General features: G+C 36.1%; 1 protein-coding gene across 1 annotated transcript; it reads right to left on the reverse strand.

The window, feature by feature from the left end:
• Positions 1 to 1798: 1798 nt before the first annotated feature.
• On the reverse strand, positions 1799 to 26037 carry LOC102600916 (trafficking protein particle complex subunit 8). Its single transcript, XM_006348389.2, has 28 exons — positions 25717 to 26037; positions 25524 to 25618; positions 19039 to 19138; positions 18590 to 18694; positions 18265 to 18427; positions 15111 to 15228; positions 14942 to 15004; positions 14743 to 14823; positions 14525 to 14619; positions 14278 to 14428; positions 12624 to 12710; positions 12066 to 12185; positions 11866 to 11994; positions 11684 to 11781; positions 10918 to 11041; positions 9686 to 9793; positions 8758 to 8896; positions 7587 to 7691; positions 7112 to 7172; positions 6921 to 6996; positions 5530 to 5715; positions 5296 to 5406; positions 4168 to 4329; positions 3926 to 4084; positions 3495 to 3725; positions 3159 to 3323; positions 2662 to 2759; positions 1799 to 2571 (listed from the first exon to the last, which is right to left on the reverse strand). Exons 1-28 carry the CDS (start codon positions 25874 to 25876, stop codon positions 2040 to 2042), a joined length of 3822 nt encoding a protein of 1273 aa, XP_006348451.1. The 5' UTR covers positions 25877 to 26037; the 3' UTR covers positions 1799 to 2039.
• Between the last annotated feature and the right edge of the window lie 1218 nt (positions 26038 to 27255).

The raw sequence follows: 27255 nt of genomic DNA on the forward strand, positions 1-27255 counted from the left end.
AAGTAAATTATAAAGAAATTTTAATGAAAATATGTATAAGATCTTTAAAATTGTTTATAAAAATAATATATTAAGTATGTATATTAATAAAATATATGTATATAATTCATCGGTTCGGTTCAGTTATTTCTTCGGGTTTTTTCGAATAAAACCATAACCAAACCAAATACTATCGATTTTCAAAAATCTAAAACCAAACCAAACCAAACCCAAATAAAATCGGTTTTATTTTATCGGTTTGGTTTGGTTTTTCGGTTTGGATCGGTTTTTATCCAAACCGTGAACACCCCTACAGTTGCGTGTATATAATTAATGTGTTGGTTGTGCAATGGAGAATGAGATGGTTGGTGGAAGAGGTAATATGTTATTCGTCTTTTATATGAATATCCAGATGAACTATATCTCAATGACTTTAAGACTATTCAAAATTTAAATAAGTTCGACATATTCTTAGATGGACAAAGCAAAAATTGAATGTACAAAAAAGGCGAAATAGTTCCAAGTGCAACATCAAATGAGATAAAAAGAACTTAGAAGCTGATGTCGACTCATTCCAATCTTTAAGAAATCAAATTCTCTCCCATTCTATGTTGCATTTGAATCATTATGTCTCATCAACTAATTTGGTAGATTTAAAAGCTTATTATTTATATTATAAGGAATTAAGGATAATGGAATTTATATATTAAAACATATTCCAAATCAAAGTTAGATGAACCATTTGGCTTCTTAATATATTCAAATTTTGCCTCCCCAATCTATGGTTATTGTGTGGTTGACCGACCAAAACACGTCCAAAAGTTAATTACTTTTCTCCTAATCCCAATTTGCCCACTAATTTATTGTTACCAATAAACCCATTACTTTCTCACTATTTTTATCGGGGAATTTTCGCAAATAGCCACTATAATAAATTTAATTATACTCCATAGCTATAGTTTGCATACTTATAGGTTGTAGCTACAATTTAAGCTGTCTCATTTGTATAATTCGTGGGCACGTTTGTATAACTGAGTTAGTTTTGTATGTACTCGAAATAACGAATTTATTATACAAACACAAGCATCTGAACTTTAAACAGTTATACAAATTATTTTATTACAAAATTACATTATACAAAAGTTATACAAATTTTGAATTATACAAACTCAAAACCTTAGCCCACATAGTTATCACTGAATGTTGGTCGCGAGTGGTAATTATCTAAAATTATAGTTATGATGACTAATTAACTAGTAGTATATGTTTACTTAACCATGTAATTTCCCCTTTTATTGTGCCTTTAACAATCAAATGACTAATTGGACTTCATGACCATTCATTTATAATGAAAAGACACATGGAACTCTCACAATCAATCATTTATAAAAAGTTTATTTTTGTAACCGATTACTTGTCGAAAGTCTTGTTGAATTTCTTAGACTTATCCCCCTCTAAAGGTATTTTAGTGATAGATTATATAGAAACTAGACGATAACAAATATAAACACAACCAATAATGCGTGCCAAAGACATTTATGAAGCATAGGCTCAATTCAAAGATTAAGGAAAAAAAAATCCAAACGTCTCATTTATTAATCCACATGAACCTCAATCACAAAATTTACAAATAATAACATCAAAGTATCAACAACATACCAAGTTCTGGGAGGGTCAAGGTGTATGCAGACATTATCCCTACATACCAAGTTCTAGGAGGGTCAAGGTGTATGCAAACGTTATCTCTACCTCGTTAAGTTTCCGAAAGACCCCCAACTTAAATGCAACAAATCGAAGTAATGAAAAAGAAAATTTGGTGTCGAGAAATAAAAATGTCTACCTTCCATGTTCTCAAACCACAAAATGGGTGGATTACAAGCTTGTATTTGGTCCCAAGAGGATTGAAACAAATTAAATTCATATCCTATTGCTACCAGTCAAAATTGTTTTATTTTTCCCCATTATGACGTTTCTATTTCTGTGTAAATGTAAATACAAGAACATCATAATTTACAAATTACAAAATCACTGCACGTTGATTTGCCAATTCTCAAAAGTTTTCAATCTTGTTGCAGCACTGTTATGTAGAATGGATGGCCTTGACATGTTCCGGATGAAGTTCTCGATTTATCGCGTTGATCGCTCTGGGATGAGAAACTCCAGTGCAATGAGTAGTTTGATAGATCAAATGTGCCGGGTGAGAATACACAAATTTCCATAGGAGTTTCCATGGAAGATAACGGCTCGAGTGTAAAATGAGTAGAACTAGAACCTGACCAAATGAAAGGCGGAACTGTATCAGACGACATTGGCTTCACTACTCGAGTTCCTGGGGTATCAGGTGTGATTTTAATGTCATTCGACAGTGACAAATCGTGCCAGCCTACTTCATTTCCAGAAGCTGCAGATGTAGTTCCTGATGAGCTGATGTTGACTGCAGAATCAGAGGGGTTACAGCGAATGGACACAACATCATCGGAGGAATTGTGGACTATCATCTTTAGTGTAATCGCATAGAAAGGTTCCTTAAAATCATGTTTTACAGTTCGGGGGCCATCTATTATCCACCATATCGGGCTACTCGTCCTGACACTGAAAATGAAACAAACAAGATTGTATACATTAAAAGCAAAACATGTGTATGTATACTTAGGTTAATAATTCTCATGACAGAATCCTTGCCTGCGGTGACAAATGTGATGGGAGAAAACATTTGCGCGTTCATTCTCCTCACTTTGTGATCTGGATACCAATATAAAGTCAACCGTGTCCTCATGCTCCTGATCAATTCAAATAAAAAGGAACTTTTGAGTATAGCAGCAAGGCATAAGGGACTGTACACATTTTTTTTTGAGACAGTAACAACTAACAAGCCTCTCTACCTCCATGAGGTAGGGGTAAGGTTTGCGTACACTTTACCCTCCCCAAACCCCGCATATGAGATTACACTAGGTATGTTGTATATTTATTTCGTGAAACCGCTCTGAATCACTGAGCAATCAAAAATATCTATCATTACAACTAAACTATACATTGATACACCTACTATTGTTTATAGTTCAACTATAACTACAAGCACAAGAACCTCACAAGTCATATTCATTAACAGTATTGATCACATTATGACACTTGAATACTTCCCCTAATTAATGAGAAATATAGCAGAGTAATAAATGAACCTGATCCGATATTCTCTGATGCACTCTTTCATAATGGTGAAATTCAGACAAGGGAGAGCTGTATAGATCAAAGAGCATTTCACTTCCGCTGAGCAAGTTGACATCTGCCTTCTCCGAAGGGCAAAGAGAAGAAGCACCGTCTTGATCAGTTACCGACCTACAATTCTGATTTTCCAAAAGGAATTCCATTATATAAAACCAAAGCAACTATTTGATAGGTTAATTTTTTAAAAATATATCCTTGAATTGTAATATCAGAGAGGGAATATATCTAGAAAGCTGAAGTTGAACTGTGTCAAATTAGTAAACAGAACAAGGAAACACTCCATTTCTAACCTTGAGCTTGAGAAACCATGAAATTGCTTGACCAGCAAGTAGAAAATCTGAAGGGAGGACCTTAGTTGGTTCGAGCAATGATATCTCCCATTCATTTCCAACAGATGACAATTGGTGAACCTGAAAACCTTTTGAGCTAGACCTATTGACAACATCCATTCGGACAAGGAACTCCCGCAGTCTAGATGGACGAGGGCTGATTTGGAAAGACACATCCAAAGATGGTAGCACCTATAAAGTGAATATTGCAGATACTTGTAAGAGATTTTTTTTTTGGAAAAGCAGCTCGCTCACTTTTGATCAATACACACACCAGCTCAGGGGATAAAGAAACTGTAAAACTAATAGCACTTGCTCAGATTCATGAGACTGTTCTCAACTGGAGACATTACAACAAATCTACACATATCTAGCAAATAGCAGGAACCAACCTCTATATTGAAGTGTACGCGTAAGGTACGATATGTCATCACACTTGATATGTCTCCCATCTCATAGTATACTGATAAATATAAAGATATTTTCCCAGGAGCTGCAGCCCTAAGCCAGAGAGGCCATGAGATTGGAGTTCCATCTGCAATTGATGTGTCCTAGAAAAAGAAACACAGAAAAGATAAAGGGGTCTGATCCTCGCTTAAAATGTAGATGGTTAACATCTTTAGCCTACACTGACCTCGGGAAATGGAAAAATGCCATCTGATACTTTATCAGTCTTTGACCTCAAAGAACTTTGTCTTGAACTTTTTCTTTCCAAGCAAGCAGGAAGCTGAACTTCCAGATCTTCCTTGTGTCCAATTTGGAGAAACCTTGGCGGATGGACCTTCATCTTCAACTTCTGCCAGGACATTACAGCTATCATCATAAGAACTAGAAATTTTTCTAACAAACAATGCTCCAAATTGATATTATTAAAACAACCGTATATACTAGTTCATCTTCATGCAATGCATGTATCCATTTCGAACACACAGGTGTCTCTCAGTTCATATGTATCGATGTAATCTCAATTTATAATTTTATATGTATCTAAATACCTCGATGTAGATTATGAGTAAATTTGGTGAATCATACACTGTAACCTATTTGCTTGTACAGTGCAGATTCTTATTAAAACAAAAGAGGTTCATAACCTAGAAATATTAGGTGGTGACAATAGCAATTGAAGCTATGCAGCTTGGTGAGTTAACTAGTAACTCCAAGACTAGGCTCAAAACATAAATATATACTCTTAAATTTATCTCTTTAATGAATATATGTTGTGGGTTAGTCAGTTCAGTGGGTACCAGCTAAGTACAAGATGGTTATACCCAAAAAGAAAAGGTGATGGAATTGAATGAAATGCTTTTCCCAAGATTTTCTCTTCAGTTTCCTACTTCTTTAGCTGTAAACACAGACATTCTCTTGAAACAAGAGAACTTCGGTCTTACATTTCCAAACTTTGTTCTCAGCCTTGATTATAGTTTCGTTCATCCTGTAGTTGGGAATTACTGCTCCACTTAGAATATCCTCCTGACTAATGACTTTTCTTGCCCATGAAGTAGGGCAGGTCTGAAAACTGCCTTTCGAACACAGCCTATTTTCAATCAATGCAACAGCAGCAATTGTGCCTATTATATCAGCTGAGATAAGATAATCCCAATTGAAGTACTGTCTACAGCTTTATTAGGTGATATTTGATGATTCTTAGGGGAAAATAAGAACTAGGCATGTTTGTCATTCTGATGTTCAAACATGAGGAAATGTTTTACATGCTGTAAAAGAACCATGTTTTTTTCTATAAAGTACAAAAGAAGAAACATACTTTAACTGGAATTTTAGATGGATTTTTCAACTCCAGAGAGATACACCGCAAATCACCAACATAAACTGTTTCCGGGAGGTGATAAATGAAGCCCTCAAGTTTTGGTAAACTCTGCATATAGTCAGTCAAGTCATATAGATATGTACTGTGACCATCCAAGTACAAAATGCTAAAACATCTTAAACTGTCTATATCACAAGTAATAAATATGTGGACATGGAAGGAAGAAATCACCTTTATAACTAAGAACTTCAGGTTATCAAATGTAGATCGTTTAGATTTCCTGTTTCCTTTCATAACTTTCTTTCTGACTAAGTCGGAATCAAAAGTACAAAATCCTCCCAATGACCCTGACAGCTTCCACCTTATACCAACTATCTTGAGAGTACCTTCTGCTCTTGGAGTAACCGTTAGCTGTACCTGAAAGTTGAAACAGTAATATTATAATTAAGACAACAGAGGTAAACTACAACCATGGAACATCAGAATCACAAAGATACTGAAAGCAAGAAATGCACATAAGATGCTGGGACAACGACACTGGTATTGCACCCAAAAGTGTGGCCTAGTGGTCAATGAAGTAGACCTGGTTTCAAATCTCAGCAAAGACAACAAACACTAGATGAATTTTTCTTATTTACATATATCTTGGTGGCAATTACTACTTCATTGACCTCTCTACCTCCCCAACCCTAGACCCCACTTGTGGGATTACACTACACTGGGTATGTTGTTGTTGTTGTTATGTATCTTGGTGACCAAAGTCACCCAATACTTGTGCTAGTGGGATGTGATAATAACCAGGTGAATCAGTCCAGATGCACATAAGTTAATGTGTGAACCCCAAACCAAGTTAGGTATGCTGGAAGGTGTGTATAAAGATCTTGGGTTACTCCACTAATTGCCTTAAGGTTTTGAAATGATTACTCGGATTCTCGCACACATGTCATGGATCAAATGGCTAGTTTTTCAATCGTAGGTGTATTCTGATTATACCATTATGTACAGAAGAAAAACCTAAAGTTCCCAGTTCGTACAGCATCACAAAACAGACATATAAAACTACCGGACACAGACAAAGAGAGAGTTAAGAAAGAGGCAATCACCATACAACAAATTACTGATTACTTACAAGAGAAATAGGTAAACAGAACTGGTAGTTTAATGCTAGAATGAAAAGGAAGTGATCTGTTTTTATCATATGCCTCGTCTGTTTGACCAGCAAACAACATAGAGCAAGGGCAAGGGGAAAGTCTAGCTTATGATTTAAGAAATGAAATTGTTATGGATAAGTTTTGGTGGTAGAAATCACAACAGTCTTTAAAGTGAAGATGCACTGATGCAGCACTAGAGGATGATGCTTTCCATCTCAGTTGCTTGAATTTGGCTGAGGCCTCAAATTTATAAGCTCCAGTCTTTCATAAATAATCTTTGTTGCTAGACGGTGGATTCTTATAGCATAATTCGCTAAAAATTGTCATACACTAGAAACAAAAGATTATGCCATCTTTTCCTAGAACAGCTTCAGCACCCCTCCCAAGTAGAACAGGGAGAACAAGAAAAGCGTAAATGAAATCTACAAGCAGCCAGATAGACATGTTCAAATTACTTGTCAAAAAACTCACCAATACTGTTTCACCTTCTCCCAAGGCAACATCAGCCTCCGATAATGTAAATGAAGATGTATCAGAAGCAAAATTCCTAAAGCATCAAAAAAATGTGCAGCATCATAAGCATGTGGAAAGGGGATTAAAATTTTATCTGAAAAACATAACCAAGCTGGAAAGTCAAACTCTGGAAGTTTCAATACACTTACCCACTAGTGGCTGATTTGTTTGATGTCTCACCATTTTGCTCACCAATTGAATTATTTTCATCTACATCATTCACAATAGAACTTGCTATGATTCTAATATTGCAATAGTTGTATTAAGGGAGAAAATATTTGTGAGGAAACAAACTGAAAAGCTTATCAACTTCATTATCAAGTGAAAATGAACGAAAAATAAGTACTCCGCTCATCCCAAAACTCTTAAATATATATGCTTTCTGAGGAACAATTTGACCATTTTTTGCAAATATTTGCACAAAATATCTGGATATCTGAGAGCTAAATGAAAACTATTTCTTCTTAAAATGAAGTTGTTAAAAGTGCAGTCAAAGTTTAACCAAATAATCTCTAAAATGCAAAGGGTGAGAACTTTGGGCCAGACAGGGATTAGAAAGAGACGGCATTTTTGTCTTTTCAACAAGTAGAAAGAAGATGACATTAAACAGGCTATTGTACTTACTCGGTTCAGATACTGCTGAAGAATGTTCACAAATTAGGGTAACACCAGATATTGAAATAGGTATTTGAAGTGGATTTTTGAATTCAATGGTTATCCCAATAGCCTCTGCAAAAAATGAAGCAAGAATAACTCGGATATTTTAGGAAATTAACAAGGTAATGTAGAAAAAAAAAATCACTATACTGATGGAAGATTTTGAATAGAAGATAAGCACTACAAAGAATACACAGCTCTCTCGGAAAATTATTTCTCTTAATCTTTTCAAATCAGTGATATTCTTGAGTCTAAACTTGTTTAAAAAAGAAAGAGAGAAAACACTTTTAGCCTAATGTCTAGCTTATCAACTACAAAGAGTGTTCATTTTCATTGTGCTCGAGTAAAACACTAATGTATAAAAGGTTAGAATTCTTTATTACTAAACTCCTGTAAAAGACCTAGCTTTCTAATGTGAGAAAGTTTAGGCAATCTTTTTAGTTGATGGTGAGCGGGTGAAAACCATCTTGTACAAGTTTGTGGTAAGCGTATTAAAACCATAAGTTGGTGGTGAATGTGCTAAAACCATATGTTAGTGTTGTGGGATAAGAGGATTTGAAGTGGGTAATCCCTGGGAATGCAGCATCTGCTATATGTAGATGTTACATTATTTTTTTGTGGAGTAGAAAAACCCCAAGTCCTCTATCACAACCTTACCCTTCTAATATTTGAGGCCTTACCAGGATTACTCATCTATATGCTTATATCCTATCAATTATGTCCCTATTCTGAGGGAGCTAGCTGATATTTTATGCTGCAGTATTGGTTCTCTACCCACATCTATCAGGGTCTTCCTTTAGGTACCAAGTTCAAGTTTACTGAAGTCTGGAGTGGTGTTACTGAAAAAATTGTGAAGAGACTGGCATCTTGGAAGATCCAGTGATGTTCCAAAACAGTGCTTTCTCTATCATTGGATAACTTTTGATTTAAACTTACTACTCCTTGTTGTCACTCCAACTGGAGATACACTGCTGTTTCTAGTAATCCTTTATCGTGTGTCTACTTGTCTAGCGTTCCTTGGATGCATTGCAGCATTTCTTTTAATGACACAACAAACTCAATCATGGTTTAACTAAAGCTCATCAGCGAAAGACAGGAGTATAAATTTATCAACAGTGAAATAGGATCGGTCACTTACCTCCAGCAACACAAATGTTTGATTCTTTAAACTTCTTTGGCAACATTTTAGATTGCAGTTCCAGCCAATTACTCTTACTTGACATTGTTGGAATCATGTCTTCCTCTAATGATCGCCACAGACTTTCTTTGACATGAATCTGATGTTCCAAAAAGAAAAAAACAACAAAGATTGTATCAGAAGTTTTAAATACATAAGAAACAATAAATATAAACAAAGGCATAAAAATCCAATGAATTCAATTACTCTATTTTGCCACAGCAGTAGCAGAATGCTTCGGTTGACAGAAAGGATGAAAAAGAGGAAGGAACAACAAATGTTTAAACACTACATTTTATTTTAAATGATATAATATGTCCATTGACTTCAGTTAACCTTGTATGACACACCAATAACAGACAACAGCCTGGGTGGAGTGGAAAATATAAGAACAAGGAAAGAAACAGGGGAAAAGAAGACCAGTGAAGTATGAATCTGAATCATGGATTTGAATTTATGGTGTTGAGCATTACAGGTTGAAGAATTTAGTTGATTTTCAAGACTAAGTAGTTACAGTCTATTACTTTAATGAGATCCTGCTTTGTTAGCCCAGTCTTACCGGCAAAATGTTTTGAGTGTATTTTCTCACAGTTACCAGAATGCAAGAAGATGAGGATGAACACATAATCCAGAGGAAACAAAAGGCAACAGTAATGAAAGAGACCATTGAATAGGAAGACTACGCAGGTATTATTAAGTAGCACCTAGAATTTGCATCATGCACTGCCTAACAGAAACAGATAATTTAAACCGGATGACAGACAGAGTAACACGTCAGAAGGCCTTGGGCATTTAATAGATTCCAGAAAACCAAAAAAGAACGGAAAGAGAAGAAGACGACAAACAAATAGAAAAAAGTAAAAGATTTAGGAAGTACTAATTAGCTTACAGCTGCTTGGGATGCATAGGTACGATGATCCTCGTACACCACTTTGACTGAAGGGATGTTGATTACTGGTAATTGAAGCTTTGGAACCTCATATGTTTTGCCTGTTTGCTTCATAATATTACAAATAAAAGAGTAAACAAGGACACTATATATTTCAGATCAAGAACAATAATGATTAAAAATATGCAACCTGACTAGATGAGAGAAAAAAACAAAGCAGTATGTTAAGAACTCTTGCAAAGCAACACATGCATCTTCAATGCACTTGTCATTGATCCATAAAAATTAAAACCAAAACAGTAACGGCTATTACAAACAAAGATTAAGTGAAACCAAAATCAAGATCATTCCATGGATCTAATTAAGAGAACTATTCTACATGCCAAGTTTTTTCTTTTTCAGTTAGGATATTTATATGAATAATCAAAACCATAGGTCAAGGAAATTGTTTCTGGCAATGCTGAAGCTAATACATATCAGCACACCAAATTATCTTTAGCAATTACCATAAAGACAACAGTGGGCTAAATTGAACTGCTCAGTTTAAATTTAGAAGCATCGCAACCTGCGAACAGGGCATTCTTTCTGTCTTCTGATCTATTGAATACTAAAAGTCACTAACACCTCACTTCTATTGGATGGTAATATAAATTTCATAAATCTATTTGCAGTTTCTGATTATTCAAAAGATTGGGGTTGGAAATTGAATCTCATCAAGGAAAATTAGCAACCGGTAGACTAGTAGATCCAGAATTTCCATGATATTTTCAACTTCAATTTTTTATTTTTTCACCCCTACCCTCGACCCCCCACCCCCCAAAAAAAATTTAAGTTTGTTTTTAAAAAATATTTTCAATTTCAAAAATTATTTTCTACTCTAGTAAAAATAAAAGATATTTCTCAAAAACATTTTTCATTCAAAAATCAAACACTAAAAAAATTTTCCGGAAAATATTTTCTACTCACCAACCAAACATGGAAAATATTTTCCTTCATACCAAACACACCCCTAATGATCTTTACCATGATATATAGCCAGTTTGACTGTACAGAATAATATTTATCAAGATATACAGCCAGTTTGACTGTACAGAATAATATTTATCAAGAAATGAACAGACCACATAATTTTGAAGTTGATGATCTTTCCAGGAACCAACCGGGGGGGAACTCACGGGTAAGACACAGGATGTAAGAGACAGGAGGATATCAGGAACCAAAACTATGCTTACCTGAATTATCTGAAGGAAATCCTTTAGGAATAACTCCTGTGTGGTCTTAGATTGATGACCACAAGCTAGAACCTCCAACATATTTTTGATAGCAACATCAAAGATCCCCAAGAAACCATACCACCTGAATAAATGACAACCTTATTATGTTACTCCCTAATTCTCGAATAATATCTTAACTAGCTTTTATGATTATAACAAGAAGCAGCGGAGGGAGGGAATCTTTCGCTAGATTAGTACAAGGATATGGCATAACCAATGCAATAAGAAAGTTAAGACGAAGGACAAAAATAAGAAGCTGTGGGAGCAATGGTGTCAACTGCCTTTTCCGAGAAGTTTTGTCTGTAGACAGGACTAATATGATCCAAGTACAATTCTGAAAAAAAACAAGGAGGTTCAACTCAGGTTTGTGCAGTTTTTATCAGTTTGACTAGGAAAGGTGGACCATGCCTGAACGCATAGTTTGCTAGAAGAAATGGTGGGGAACAGTCTCAGCTTGTATATGGTGGAACATATGGAATGAAAGAATCTTTGAAGGCAGGTTCAACTCCATTCAAAAAATCAAATGGAATTGTACCAGTTCTCTATGTTTTGGTGTAAAGAGCAATGTATAGATGATGAAGTACAGATAATGGACTTTCAAAGACTTCTGTAATTGCTTTCACTCTGTAGATCACTTTTTGGAGATTGCCAGCATAGCCCTAAATGCTGAGGAATACAAGTTACTAGTTTCAAAAAAACAACAAGGAGGTTGTTTATAACTTACTTTCCTATGTGGAAATGAACATGGTCTCTAATGTGCCTCCATGTAGTTCCCTTGAAAACAGAAAGAGCACCTTTGTATGTTCGAATTGCATGCTTTATCTGATAATGGAGACGGAATAAATAGTTATAGTCTAGATCACAGCATTTAAGAACCTATATGCATGATTGGGTGAGAACAAATACCTGATCACATTTTTTATACAGGTCCCCGGAAAGAACAAGATGAAACCCGTACTTGCGCAACATGGGGGGAGTGGAAAACAAGTAACAGTATGATGCTTGCTCGAGCATTACTGCTGAATGGAGGAGTTCCTAAAGAATAAACCTCTTCAGAACAGGAAATAAGGATTGTCATCCACCAAGATATCTAAATTGGGCATTACCTCACCAGAGATACGGAAGTATACACTGGCAGCCTCCTTATACTGATCTCTGGCCTTCAACATTTCTACCCACCAAAGACCACAACGTGTAGCATTTCTCTGACCCGATGATCCAATTTTCTGCAAAAAAGATAATGTTTTAATCCATCTATCAAAACCATAAAAAACCTTAGATCGTATTTATACTACATCTAAGGCCAATAATAATAATTAAAATAAAAATAATAACAAAAAACACTTAAACCGAGAATATCATCACATAAATAAACTAAAAAGTATGCAATACAACAACGTATTTGATCCATCAGTTTCTAGGTCACATAAAAAGTTTAACATGCAGATCTTAAGAGAAACAGGTTTCTAAACAATTGTCAGAGTGACTACTACCATCTTTTTCTTGATTTATCTAAGTATATTAAAAATTGTGAAGCACATTCTCTTCCCCTTTTTCTCTTTTTCAATGGTTGCTGGTGAAGAAATTAAAAAGACAACTGCAATAAAATTGACAGACTAGAGTAAAGTTCAAATAACTGACATAGAAGAGGGATGCGTACATACTAAATATGTAGTAAATGCATTCTCCATGCAATATTCACCATCCTTTCTCGACTGATCCAAAATGAAGTAGGTCAGCCCCATCATTTCCTGCAATATGAGTTGATAGTGTAGGTGAGAACACATTGAAAGATTATAAAACCAGGCAAAGCATTAAGCAGAAGTTCATCATTCATGTCCCTTCTATAACTCCAGTTGGTTACAGCTGTATGCATATTCACTCCATATGCATCAAAAACAAAGAAAGAAGTCAACAAGTAATTAATGTTCTAACTACTTCTCATGGATGTTGGATCTCCCCTCCTCGGAAGAGTATCTGATGGAAAATGCAGTATTTGGATCAATAGTAAGACACACCCAAATAGAAACCCAAGATACTCCAATCTCTCCCCACCAATAATATACTCTAGCTCTAGTTCAATGTATTTAACACTCCAGTTCTCTCAAAATGTTTGATATACCTTCACATTAACCTATAAGTAGGTCTTATCCCAAAATAAATTGGATATGCAACTACATTCATGAACGATTGCATGTAAAATAATAGGTAAATAAAAAATAGCTAATATTTTTAGCTCAATAGGTTTAACCGCACCAAATATGACAATCACAATAATTTCCTTTTTTTTCCTCCCAAAAAGAAGATAGCCGCATGGCAGAGATGTCTGACTGGTTCATATAGTAAGAAGATTTGCTTTATTAGCACAAACTAAGGGCCAACTTTGTTATTCGAGCAGCAACTTTGTTTTCCAAATTAAACTCAGAATTGTTAAATGTTTTGTTTTCTAGAAAACCAAAAACACTGGAAGGCTGTTTCCAAAAACAATTCTTCCAACACACAATCCATCAATTCTTCAAAACCAAATACAAACACACATCCTCAGGGATCAAAATCAAAATAAAACCAACCGAAACCAAAAAAATAATAATCTGAATCCAAATGGCAAACTCATGCTGAGAAAAGGTATATTGAATCTCAAATTTTTTGTTTTAAAGCCACTAATAGAAAAATACATAATGGAGAAAAACTTCTCATGTCTCAATGTAAAAAGTAAAAAAGGGAAGTACATTATTCAGAGATTATTCATAAATCTCAAAGTAAGATAGTGAAGGAGACCATTTACAATTTGTGAGGTGCATTACCAGTAATTTACAATGCATTACCACTAGCTGACTAGCATGTATCAATTAAATAAAACAAAAAACAAGGTGCTGTGGCTGCCTGATGCACCCAGAGGATATGAAGACACGGTGTCCAATGAGCTCATCTGCTAGCACTTACTATTTTCCCAATCTCAATCTATTTCATGAAATTATGCAATAAAGACACAAAATGTTTCATATTTTCAGAGACATGTGTTTATGATTTAAGAATGTCATTCGCCAATTGAATAACTCTTTAGACCAAATAGACATAAGAACTTACAAAACTCATAATTGAGCAAAATACACAAAAAGAACCAGGTTTCACTGGACACTCATTGTTTTGCTCATCTAACTACATGAACCAGCAACTGCACCTTGGGAACCCAAGTTAAGCAGATTCTATATTAAGTGAAGAAAATCATACCAGAGACATGCATTATCCAGAAATTTAGCTTACAACAAGTACTCTGCTAGTAACAATGGAAATCCAATACATAATGTCAAGAACTACCTGAACACCAGCATGGTGTTTCCAAGCTTTGTCGAGCTTGTAGTCGGTAGAAAGTAGACGATAGTTAGACAATGCAAGCTCATAATCATGTAACATGAAGGCATAATCACCCAAAACTCTTATTTGTGATTCAATGGAGCTGAAAGTATACCTTGAAAAGCAATCACAAAGTCTCATTAGTCATTTAAAGAAAAATGAAACCACAACCATGTCACAAACTAGACAAGAGATGAGCTTGCAGAATTACGTTGGACCAGCTGGGTTTTCTGGTGCATCTTCTTTACCCTTTCTCCACCACAAGTTTTTTATTTGGTTTCTAAAACCTTTCCTTGTTGCAGAAACCTGAAATTAAGCACTAAGTAAGAAAAACCCGATAGAAGTAACATGCATGTTATCATCAACTTCCAAGATTTAAAAAATAAAATAAAATTCCAAAAACCAGGGTCAGGGTTGAGGGGTAGATACCTGCTGGTTAAGCAGACGGATTTTTTGCTCCATATGAGGAATAATATGTTTAGACGATAGATCTTGTACAAATTTTTTCAGCTGCTCAATTCAACACACATGTAAATAATTACTTATATCAAGGAGAAAGATGTTGATGACCAGCTATCCTAGGAAAGTACCTCTAAGTTCAGGCCATACAAGGTTCAGGAACAAATACCTCATCCAAGTCATCTGAGCTAAGGAAGCAACGTAGCTGCTGGCCATGTGAAATATCAGTTTTCTGTAAGACACAAGATTTTTTTTTTTCTTTAATTCATCTAATAAACAAAGATAACAAAGGCAATAGATATGATGTGAAACAAATAAGCTTCGGAAGGTTCTCTTACATAAGCAGACCATAGGTTTTCATGCTCTTCTGAGCCATCCTTAGAGGAGTTAATACACAGCAAATGGCAACAATTAGCCCCAAAAGTGCTCCTCATCTCTGCCAAGGTTTTGGTTGCTCTGTAGAAAATACAGAGCACCATTAGCAGCCACATCATGCAAAATTGAGCTCATCTTTTTGTAACCAAAAAACCACCACAGTAAGACTAAACCATAAGTCTAGAAACAGATTTAATAGTTTGAAATGCAGTGGGGAAAAGGACTATAATGAAAGGTCTACGTAAGTGTGAACATAATAACATGCTACTCCTCTTCAGTTGTGTGCCCCTTTTTATAGCTATGTTCGGCATATTCATCCCAAGACTTAAATGTGAAATCCTTGATGACACTGCATCAACATGACTTTGTGCGGCTTTGGGACTTGTTAAGTAATGAATTATATGTTGTGATTGAGCTTTGACAAGGCTCCTTGTTGTGTTTGAAGGTTATTCAAGTAAGGAGATACCACTTAGAAGATCTAGGAAAAGAAACGAATGACAAGAGATGAGATCAGAGCGTCGGAGAAGCAAGAAACAAGGAAGAGAAATGACCTATCGGCAGTGCCTAGGCTCCATCTAAGCACCACTGAGCTACTGAAAAGCAAAAAAAGAAAACCGGTTCGTTCTTAGTACTGCAGAGTAAGAAGTTTTGCTTCCAAAGTTGAGAGAGGAATGTTCTTTCCTCCATGACTCCATTTGGACACTAGAGCTCCGAGGAAGGTTGTCTTTTTGTTGGTTAGTGGCTAGGGATGCAATCTTAACAGCGGAGAATCTAAGAAAGAGGAGGATTACCTATGCCAGTTGGTGCTTTATGTGTAAGTGTGAAGGCGAAATTGTCGATCATCTTCTTTTGCATTGTAAGGTGTCTAGTCAGTTATGGAGGGTGGCCCTTAATTGGTTTGGGAGGCAATGGGTGATGCCGGGTACAGCAAAGGAAGTTTGCAAAGTTGGACTCTTAAAATGGGAAAGAGAAGCTTGAGGCACAGTGTGTTGCCCCATTAGCAATCAAGTCGGTCATTTGGAAAAAGAGGAACAGGAGGGCCGTTGAAGTAGCAGCTAGATTTTTGTAAAACTGCAAAGCAGTGTTTTGTCTCTAGTTTCGTTTTGGTGTACTTATGAGGCCCCCATTTGTATAGAGAATTGGATCTTTTTTTGTGAGAACGATATTTTGATGTAGGTTCTCTCCTTTTGGTATATGACTTGCATACAGAGTTTCCCTCAGTTGTTAATAAAACTACTTACCTTGTTAAAAAAAGGTTCGCCAAGCGCTTAACTCCACAACCAGAGCCTGGTTCTGGCCAGCAGGCATTATGTTGTGGCTGTTGGACAATGCCTGGGTGGTTCAACAACAGCGTCTAGGCATCTGCACTTTCTAGGTTTACAAATAGCCCTTCCATACCTTATATGTTAATAAGGAAAAAAGGAGCTCCTAGAAGGGTTTGGAAACATGGTTTTTTGGAAAGGAACAGAAGGCAAGGGAAAGGAGAAAGATGACATCTCCAACAGAGTTTCTTCTACTTTGTCTGAAGTCTTTCATTAGAAATGAGATTTAATGGATATCCTTTTGACGCTTTCACGTTCTGTCATCAACTACTTTACTTATTCCAGGATTATGATGGAAGTCAACACATAGTTTACTTTATCTGCATTCTTGCTAGCATCCAAGGTGGCTATCATGGACTTTGGAGCATTCTTCCAACCATCAAAAGCTTGGACTACTTGAAAGGAGGTTGGAAAGAAGATTCAAGTTCCATAAGAAGCTTAAATGGTTTTGTGGAGAACAACTTTGGAGAACGGCATCCTAGTCATTTTGTTGTTTTACCGTGAAACTAGCAATCCCAGGATTATACCACAGTGAGTGTGGCATAGAAATAACACCAAAATGTGGTATAGACAATCCCTTACGTAACAGTTACAGGCGACAAAGAAAAATTTCAACTAAAATGGCTGCATGTATATGTAATAGATCAATATTGTATAAATAGTTTATAATCGTTTATAACTACGTATCAGAGATGTACATACATCCATATACACTGTTTATACAAAGTTTATATATTGCAACAGTTCATCCTCCTCAACGAGCTGATATTTTTCAATCCCAACCAACTCAAATCTTCTCTAAATAGGCCTAAATTTTAGATATGAGTTCCTATCAATCTAGCTGCAAAAGTAAAATTAATGCAAAATGTTCCTAGCTATCAGTGTTCAAACTTTTAGATGGAATTAAAACATTTCTAGTTTCTCCTCTACCACTAAATGAAATTGTATGGATGGATGAGACTGATGAAGAGATATTCAGTACTGGAGAAAAAATTTCACATTTTTCTCTTCACTAGGCAGGGGCACGTGGAGTGGCAAAACTTTGAAAGAGTCATACATGCCCGCCTGCACTTCGCCGGCAGTAAAATGAGTCGAATAGACATTTTAGGTAATAAATTATGATTGGGTTGTTTTGGGTAAGGAATTTTAACTCAATGGACATTTTGTCTAATTTTCCCTAAAATAATCCTATATTTTATCCCAGGATTATTATTATTTATTCGTGTAACCAAACGGTCTCTTAGTTCATTTGTTTATGTTGGTGATGAATATTGAGACTCTTTGTGAACTTGGGGAAGTTCCATTGTATTTCTTCAATTGAACTTAGATTATTCAAAGGTAAGAATTTCATGTATGAGTTCAATTTCTCTTTCTACCTTGTTCCTTATCTTCAAATGAATGCCAATAATTCTTTTTATAATCGAGAAATTTTGGAAGGGCCAACGGCACTATTCAGAACTCGATGGATAATGAGTCTGTGACTCTACCCTTCTCCACTTAAATACCATACTTTTAATTGTTGCATGGTTTAAACCCATGACGGGTGCCTATCTACACATTACATGTTGTGCTCTTACACACTAGCCCAAGGCCTTGGGAGCATTTAAGTGACAAAATAACTAAACGACAGAAATGTGAGACTATAAATGTGTTGAATGACACTGATTATATTTTTACTGAAGTACTTCAACTTCCACTCCTCATGGATTTGTGATTGTGATGTTAACAATTTCAATGTTATAATCACTGTGTTCGATTACACCGTGGAAAATTTCAGAAGGAAAGAGCATCAAACCTTTCTAATGGAACTTCCACACCATCGTGTACCAATACAAAATGCTTTAGCATTTTTGGATCCATTGAACCATCATTAAGTAGGGAAGGCAACTGATTGATGTTGAATAGGTCAACAAATTTGTTGATAGGATCTTCATCCCGTGAAGAAACAGCCAAAAGACCTATATTATGATCACCACAGACATAGGAGCATTGTATGCCAGAAACAGAAATTCAGTTAAGTAAGATGGAACCTCATTTCTTAAAAAGGAAAAGAGAAGTGAAAACCGGGGAGTACAGGGGGAAAGTGACTCAAAAAGTGTAAGAAAAAAAAGGTAGCTTACATGTCACAGGATGGTCAAAAGCTTCATGTTCTGAAAAAGAGACCGTACGTACCAGCTCTTTGTTGAAATATTGGAACCATGACGGTAGGAACTCGTTTTGAGAAGCTTCATTGCACATCATAAGGGAATTAGTCCAACACAATCACACACTTCCAGACAGAAAACTATTTTGTAGCTCCAAACTAGAAAGTAATTAAATGGTTATGGGACTACAAATAAAGCCAAAAACTAACTACACCAGGAGCAAAACAAGCAAGTTATTAATCTAGCAGTTCACAGTGGAATGTGAATTGCAATTTTGCTAGTCCTAAGTTTATAAGTTGATACACTTGCGTTAATTATAACTTTGGAGATTAAATATCCTTCTTTTTTACTTCATAAAAAAAAAATCCTTCCTTTTTAGGATTAAAAAGAATTTAACAAATTTAATGTAACTGCATAAAACATACAGTTGAGCACACTCTCAATTTGCAGAGGTTCTGAACATAAGTTAGAAAGATCTTTCTCTCCAGCATCAGTGATAACTTGGTTTAACCGCTCCTTTGCAACCTAGACAAGAAAACATGTCAATTTTAAGGCAATAAGCATAATACAGGAAAAAGATACCATCATTCAGTTCTCAGGTCATAGAAACCAACAAATAGACCATAAACTGAATATTTTAATGGTTCTGACCTCCAGCAGAAACAGATTTTGGAAGGAATAGGCCAATTTGACAAGAAAGTAAATGAAGGGGGAATTTAAACCAATATTTTGTGTGTATCACTAGTTCCTCCACAAAGGCAGATGATTAAATGAAAAGCTGCACTTTTTTCACAAAGATTAAAGCCTGGTGTTTGGCAACCATGTACTAGACAATGAAACACTATATTTTAGAACTTTTTCCATATTCCATTGGAAACTAAGAACTTTCTAACGGGTCATTTGAGAGGGTGTATAAGAATAATGCTAAATAGAGTGTATTAGTAATGCTTGCATTAATTATGCTTCTTGTGCATTGTTTGATTTGGTGTATTAAAAATAGCAAGCATTGCATAATTACAAAACTAACTTTACAATTGGCTTTTAAACTCCACAAGGCTATCTACTTCCCCCACTAAATTTTGCTTACACCAAAAATACAAAAGACTAAGGCATTTCATCTTGATCTCCTCTAGGCTGCTAACCTTTCCTTCAAAACATCTCCCATTCCTTTCCTTCCATAGTGTCCACCATATGCAAGCAGGGATATTTTTCCACCAATCTTCTTTTGATCCTCTCTTTCCGATTCCTTGCCAGTGTGTTAGGACCTCAAAAGTGGTTCTGGGCATTGTCCAGTTAACCCTGAGTATACAAACGAACATGTTCCACAGATCTGTAGCTATCTTGCAATGCAAAAACAAATGACCATTTACTTCAGCCTTCTGTCCGCACATGTAGCACTTTGAACAGATCTGTATACCTCTTCTTTGTAGCACTTCATGGGTGAGACAAGCTCTTCTAATTACCAACCAAGTGAAACATGCAACTTTTAAAGGAACCTTAATTTTCCAGATTAATTTCCAAGGCCAAACTGTTGTCAGGAGATGATTGGTATTCCTCTCCCAATAGCATGATTTAACTGTAAAAACCCCTCTGCTATGCAGTCTCCAAACTGGTTTGTCCGGCTCTGTGACAGTGCCTGGAAACAAGTTTAAAGCATGCAGTAGGTCTGCTACTCTTCCAACCTCCCAATCATTTAGAGCCCTTCTGAACATAAGGTCCCAACCTTGAGGGGTCCACATTTGCGCTATAGTGTCATTCTGCTGTAGACTGATAATGTACAGATCGGGAAAAAGTATCCTCAGATTTACGTCACCTAACCAGGTCTCGTTCCAGAAACTGGTCTTCAAACCATTCCCCACTCTGAAGGTCACCTTTGCACTGAAATCAGGCCACATTCTCCTGATGGTTTTCCATACAGAGCACCCAAAAGTGCCATTCACCTCTTCAGTTATCCAATTACTCTGTAGGCCATATTTCTCAGCTATGAACCTCCTCCATAATGCTGTATCCTCGCAACAGAATCTCCACAACCATTTTTGCAGCAAACTAGTGTTCTGAATACTTAAGTTCTTAATGCCCAGACCTCCTTGTGCTTTGCTCATTATCACCTCTTCCCATTTAACCAGGTTGTATCCTTGTTTCTCTTTGTTCCCTTGCCAAAGGAACACCCTTCTCAACTTGTTGAGTTTCTTTCCAATACTTTTTGGTAGTGGAAAAAGACTTAGCATATATGTTGGGAGGGCATCCAGAACTGATTTTATGAGAGTCACTCTACCTCCCAGAGATAAATATTGACTCTTCCACCTTGTCAGCTTCCTTTCACTTCTCTCCAAGACTTCACTCCATACTTCCAATTCTTTGTTCTTGGCTCCCAAGGGCATCCCCAAGTATTTGGTGGGAAGCAAGGCCACTTGGCAGCCCAGGTTGTCGGCTAGGCCTCGCATATTATTGACTTGATTAACAGGGAACATGCAACTCTTCTGCCAGTTCACATGTAGACCTGAAGTGGCTTCAAATATGGTTAGTATTGCCCTCAGATGCCTAATTTGTGACACTTCTGCACCACAGAACACAAGAGAGTCGTCTGCATACAGTAGATGTGTGATCTCCGTGTTATTAGCTCTGTTAGTATATGCACCAAAGCCTCTTATCCACCCCAATTCATTAGCCTTTCTAACCATGTAGTTGAGTCCCTCCATTGCTAGAAGGAATAAGAAAGGGGACATGGGATCTCCTTGTCTCAGTCCCCTTTGTGATTGAAAGAAACCTTCTGGACTCCCATTTATAATGATTGAAAACTTCACTGTTGACACACAAAACTTAATCCAATTCACCCATTTCCTCCCAAACCCCATGTCACTCAGAACTTTAAATAGGTAGTTCCAGTTCACATGGTCATATGCCTTCTCTATGTCCAGTTTGCATAGAATACCTGGCACCTTTTGCTTCACCCTGGAATGCACCAACTCATTAGCCAATAAAGAAGCATCCGTTATCTGTCTATCCTTCAAGAAGGCCATTTGATGCTCGTTAATCAGTCTCCCCATAACTGTTTTCATTCTTTCAGTGATCAACTTAGCGATGATTTTGTACATTCCACCAATCAGACTTATTGGCCTAAAATCCTTGAGTTCCTCTTTTAAATATTTTTTTAAAAATATTTATTTACAATTGATTTTTTAAGAAGGGTTTAGAGGGGCAATTGGGTCTTTAACCATGCTAATGGATGCATTAGATCCATTGCATTACTAATATCATGGATTTCCATGTATTAGTAATACACAATAAAGTGTATAACTAAGGCTTGAAAAGTGTACCAAACAAGGTACTACTAACACACAAAGCTAATGCATGCTTTATTTTTTCTAATACACTATACCAAACGACCCCTAAAAGATGTAGATCTTGGAATGCACATACACAAATGTTGAGGCCTAGGTTCTGGAAACACCATCCACATACCTCACTTGTGGGATTACACTAGGTATGTTGGTGTTGTGTTGTTGTAGGTTCCGGATTTGAAAGTATATTTTTAAATGATGGAATTGATGGTTGCCATGTTCAACATTTTCCTTGCAAAGTATGCACGTATTATGTAATTGGAAGCCTCTCTTTTGTAAATTATCCGGTGTGAGACATTTGTCATTTGCCACAATCCAGATGTAGCATTTGACGATATAAGGGGCCTCGGTATACAATGCCAAAAGATTGGGGAGGAAGAAGAAAAAAAGCGAGAGAAACTCTTACCAAAAAAAATCTCCACTAGAAAGTGGAGGTATACTGATAAATGGATGTAACATCTACATGTACTCTTCAAGTTCCAAATATTGAGATTTCTTCTCAATGATATGGACCATCCTTTATCCTGCCTAATGTCCACAATTTGTTGAAGTATTGGTGTTATTATATTACTAGTAAAATTATCCGCGCTTCGCGTGGGAATTTAATATCACGGAATTTATAAAATAATATTTAAAGCCTATAAGTCATTAAAACAAAAACACAATATTATCTTACATACAAGATTACGTAGTAACAAAAATTAATAATGTAAAGGAAAATGAAAATTATTACATCTTATCATTTATTCTTAATAACATAAGCATAAATTAATGACGGTAAGAATACATACCAGGATTTGTAACATAAGCAATGGTGTCAGTGAGCCACTCAACATGAGCAAAGTACACAAATATTTAATTGTGAAAAAGAAGAAGAAGAGGTTCAAAATTTCCATTGTATTAAAATGAGAAGAAATCTCTCTATTTATAGACATCAACGGGTAGTGTGAACAAATGTTTACTGTGCCTTATCGGAAAGGTTACAACTATTTGAAAAAGTTGCAACCCTTCGGAAAGATCACAACATTTCATAAAAGTCACAATTTTTCATAAAAGTCACAACTCTTCATTAAAGTTGCAAAAAGTTGCAACTTTTCATAAAAGTTACAACTTTTCATAAAAGTCGCAACTCTTCATAGAAGTCACAACTCTTCATATAAGTCACAACTCTTCATAAAAGTCACAACTGTTCATTAAAGTCGCAACTCTTCATAAAAGTCGCAACTTTTCATGAAAAGGGAAGGCTAGTTTTGGAAATAAATAAATTAAAAGGAAATTTTGATTTGTGGTAGCGCCACGTAGGCGGCGGGCATAAGGTTCTCTTTTATATATATATATATGATTATTGTTAAGAAAGTGAACCCTAAGTCGAACTCAACATCAAAAAGTAGCTCATGAAGTGAGAATTGTTCAAAATAATAAGGGGTCGTTTGGTAGAGTGTATTAGTAATGCTTGTATTAATTATACATAGATAATTTTTAGCACTGTTTGGTTTGGTGTATTAAAAATTGCATGCATTGCATAAAAATATTAATTTACGAAATATCCTCCACAATTATAGTGGAATAGATGTAAAAAGGGTTTTGAAGGGTAATTGGGTCTTTAATCATGCTAATGCATGCATTAAATCCCTTGCATTACTAATACTTAGAAATTCATGGTATTAGTAATGCACCCTTTAATACACAATAGAGTGTATAACTAGTGCTTGCATTAGTTATACATAGGTTGAAAAAGTATACCAAACAAGGTATAACTAATACATAGAATTAATACATGCATTATTTAGCTTAATACACTCTACCAAACGACCTCTAAAAGGATAATAGTTCATTGTCTCAATCAACAGCAACATACCAGTATAATCCCACAAGGTGGGACCTGGGGAGGGTAATCCCACAAGGTACGCAGAGATGGTTACAATGCAGGAAGAGATGGTTATTTGTTTCCCCCGTCAAGTTGCACAGAAAACACCTAGGGACCAGCTGCCTGCCTTTCTTCTGTAGAACTTCTCCTGTTAAACATGCTCTCTTTATCACTAACCAGGTGAAACACTTTACTTATGTAGGAATGTTACTCTTCCAAAAGTAATTCCAATTATATTTTGGGCCCCCTGTCATCCCTTGTAGTCCTCTTTTGTATATTTATGGTCATGTTAGGGATGTTCATACATAGAGTCACAATAGATCTCTTGGTTATGATTTCACAAATCTTCACTTTATCGGGTCAAAACTTGGTTTCAAAGATTCAACTTTCAAGAGTCTTTCTTGTGTTAATATAAGGTCCTCAAAACGTATCAAGACGGAAGTTGTTCTCTTAGTCATCGTGTTGCCTCTAAAGTACAATATTCTGTTCCAATGGGTTATAACAACTGTCTTTGCAGAATGTGCGGTGAATGAGTTTTAACTAATTATGTTATATTGGTCCCAAAAGATTTTGGTCCTCATGTCGTCATACCCTTCTCTTCCGTCTTCGGCTCAACTCCTTTTTTCTTTTAGTCAAGAAATCCATCTGGGGCCACCCCATTGAACCCTCAGGACCAACTGCAACCAACGAAACTCGAGAATAGTTTTCTCTCTCCTCTACCCTTCTCCACTTAAATAGTAGGTTTAGTTTGTGTGGCGCAGGGCTCACACATATGACTAGGTTACAAGTTACACAACTTTTGCCACTTGAACTAAGCCATGGGGTTTAGAGTTGCTTTCTCACCTCCGTTTCTCTACTATAGCTTCTTCAACAACTTGCTACCTTCACTATGCACAACAAACAATCACCCCTAACCCCTTTCATTTCCTCGTCTCTAACAATTTTGAGTTTTTTTTTTTATGACAAGGGAAACCCACAGCCGCTACCCTTTGGGTGCGCACAGGGTAAAATTCTTGCTCCTATGCAATAGCTCGCAAACCACATAGGAGAGGTAACCCGCACTAGGCAAGCCCAGTGCGACGAGCTCGATCCAGAAGGCAAAACCCCTTACATTCGCTAGCAAGGGGTTTCGAACTTGAGACCTCCAACATGGAAGTCCCAAGCCCAAACCTAATAATAATAAAATGTATTATGTACCTCTTCTCAGTTTAACCTTCAAAATTCACGAGGACCAATTTGATTAGTGCACCCCAATCCTATACCTTTTTCTTGTTACCAAATGTACAAACATAGAGAAAGGTGGTTTATATTTTGGATGAAGCCTGATCTCATCAAGTTTTACTGGGTTGTGGTGAAAGTCACTCTTTTTGTTCTCCCATTAGTAATTACATCTAAAACCTCCTGTGATTTTGTGTACCAGGCTACCTCACAAATTTCCGAATCAAAGCAAATTATTACATAAAGAATTCTCTGCAATTACTTTGTTATTTAGTAGCTGCTGTTTGAAGCACTGCGGTAATTTAGTTTCACGAAAACAAAGCGTTCAGCACCAGTGCAATCATTACAAGCAAGCAAATCATAAAATACACTTCTGTTGCTAATATACTGCAACTTTATCTTCCAAAAATAAAAACTGATAATTTAATGACCTTCAACTGAAGTATGTACTTGTCCGTCAAGTATTTCAGCTAAAAAAAAGTACCTCGATATTGGGCTGCCGTATATCTGAAGCATAAAACAACCGCAATTTGAACTTCTTCAGTCTGTAAGGCTGATCACTAGCAGTTCGAACTGGCACTGCATTTCCAATAAAGTAAAACACTTCACAAAAAGTTCCACACACAAAAAAAAAAAGAAAGTATTTTACACTAAATTTGTATTGAAATGGAGTTGACCGTCGATATTATTGAAATTGCAGAAAGGAGAAAGCATTTGGATGAAGGAGATTTGATTCTTCTGAGAAGATTCTTCAACAAGAGGAGTACGGAGGACCATAACCACAGGAGTGATCTCATCCAATAGCATTCGGCCAAGTGTTGAGTTCGCCGGATCCATTATCGCCGGTGACTGAGATTGAACTGACTCGTCGTAACTCGTGACTCGTCGCCGGTGCCGGCTCGCTTGATCTCACCGGCGATTATGCTCAGATCCAGAGTTGTGTATAAGGAAGAGAAAATTGAAGTGATGAGAATTATGGGCTACTTGGCCCAAACCAAACTAAATGGGTGTAATGCTTTTTAGTCCAATTTTTATTTTCACTTCTTAAAAAAATTAGAATAATAATGTCAAGATAAAATATTTATGATTTGTTAAAAAAAATTATTTGTGTATAAATAATTTTGATATTATTTTGTGTCATGTTTTGTGTGAAATGACAATTTTATAAATATTTTTTTTTAAATTGATCTTATGTGACATCTATATCCTTCAACTTTGGTGCGTGCACAAGTAAAACACGTGTCTTACTTGACGTCCTACATGACAATTCATATCATACGCGACATCCTACGTGTATTGCGTCATGCAGGACATGTGTATTTACTTGTTCAATTTTATATAAGTTTAAGTAGTATTTATTTTTACACACCCAAAGTTGAAGAACTAAATGTCGATTGAGCCAAAGTTAAAGAAAATATTTATCATTATGCCTATGATTTTCGAATAACTTATTCACAAGCTAAAAAGGCTTAACGTATTCTTTAACTTAGACTTAGCTAACAATAACATTTATGTCATTTAACTTTGGATGTGTATAAATACAAATTTTAACTATCATAAAAATTGAATAAGTATATACACACGTCCTAAATAATAAATCTCACACCATTTAACAGACAAAATACGTATGTACCACCAAATTAAAGAATACGTTTATATATTTTCTCAACTAAATATCTTTCACTTAATTTCAATTTGACTTTCTTTCACTAAAATAATTTACGTTACCCCAATATTATAATTGAAGGAATTGATTTCCACCAAATTTTGACTTCAATGTAGACCAATGCCATTGACCATAATATTAACACTCTTTATCAAAATGAGTTGTCGTTGAGTGGTGGGATTGCCTTCGCTTTTAATTATAGTTTTCGAATTCAAACCGTGGGTATAGGGGAGATTCTATTGGGAGCGCCATCCTTGAATGAACGTGCAGTACGTCACAATCTCTGGATTTAATCGAAACTCCAATTCGGGCTTCGAATACCATGGAAAACAAAAAAAAAACTCTTTAAGAACCAATTAAAATTCCCCACTCGCAGTTGTCACACGCGCTCCCGCACTAATGTCAGTGCGCCTTCTAAACCACCCACACTCCTCCGCCCTTCTCCGTTTTCACTTCCGTAACTCTCTTCGTTCATCACTCCAAAGGAGTTACTCTTTTTCCCATTCCGCTATGGCTTATCGTCCGAACTACCGAGGCGGTCGGCGTGGAG

The sequence above is a fragment of the Solanum tuberosum genome, unplaced genomic scaffold, assembly GCF_000226075.1.
Source record: "Solanum tuberosum cultivar DM 1-3 516 R44 unplaced genomic scaffold, SolTub_3.0 scf00098, whole genome shotgun sequence".
NCBI lineage: Eukaryota > Viridiplantae > Streptophyta > Magnoliopsida > Solanales > Solanaceae > Solanum > Solanum tuberosum.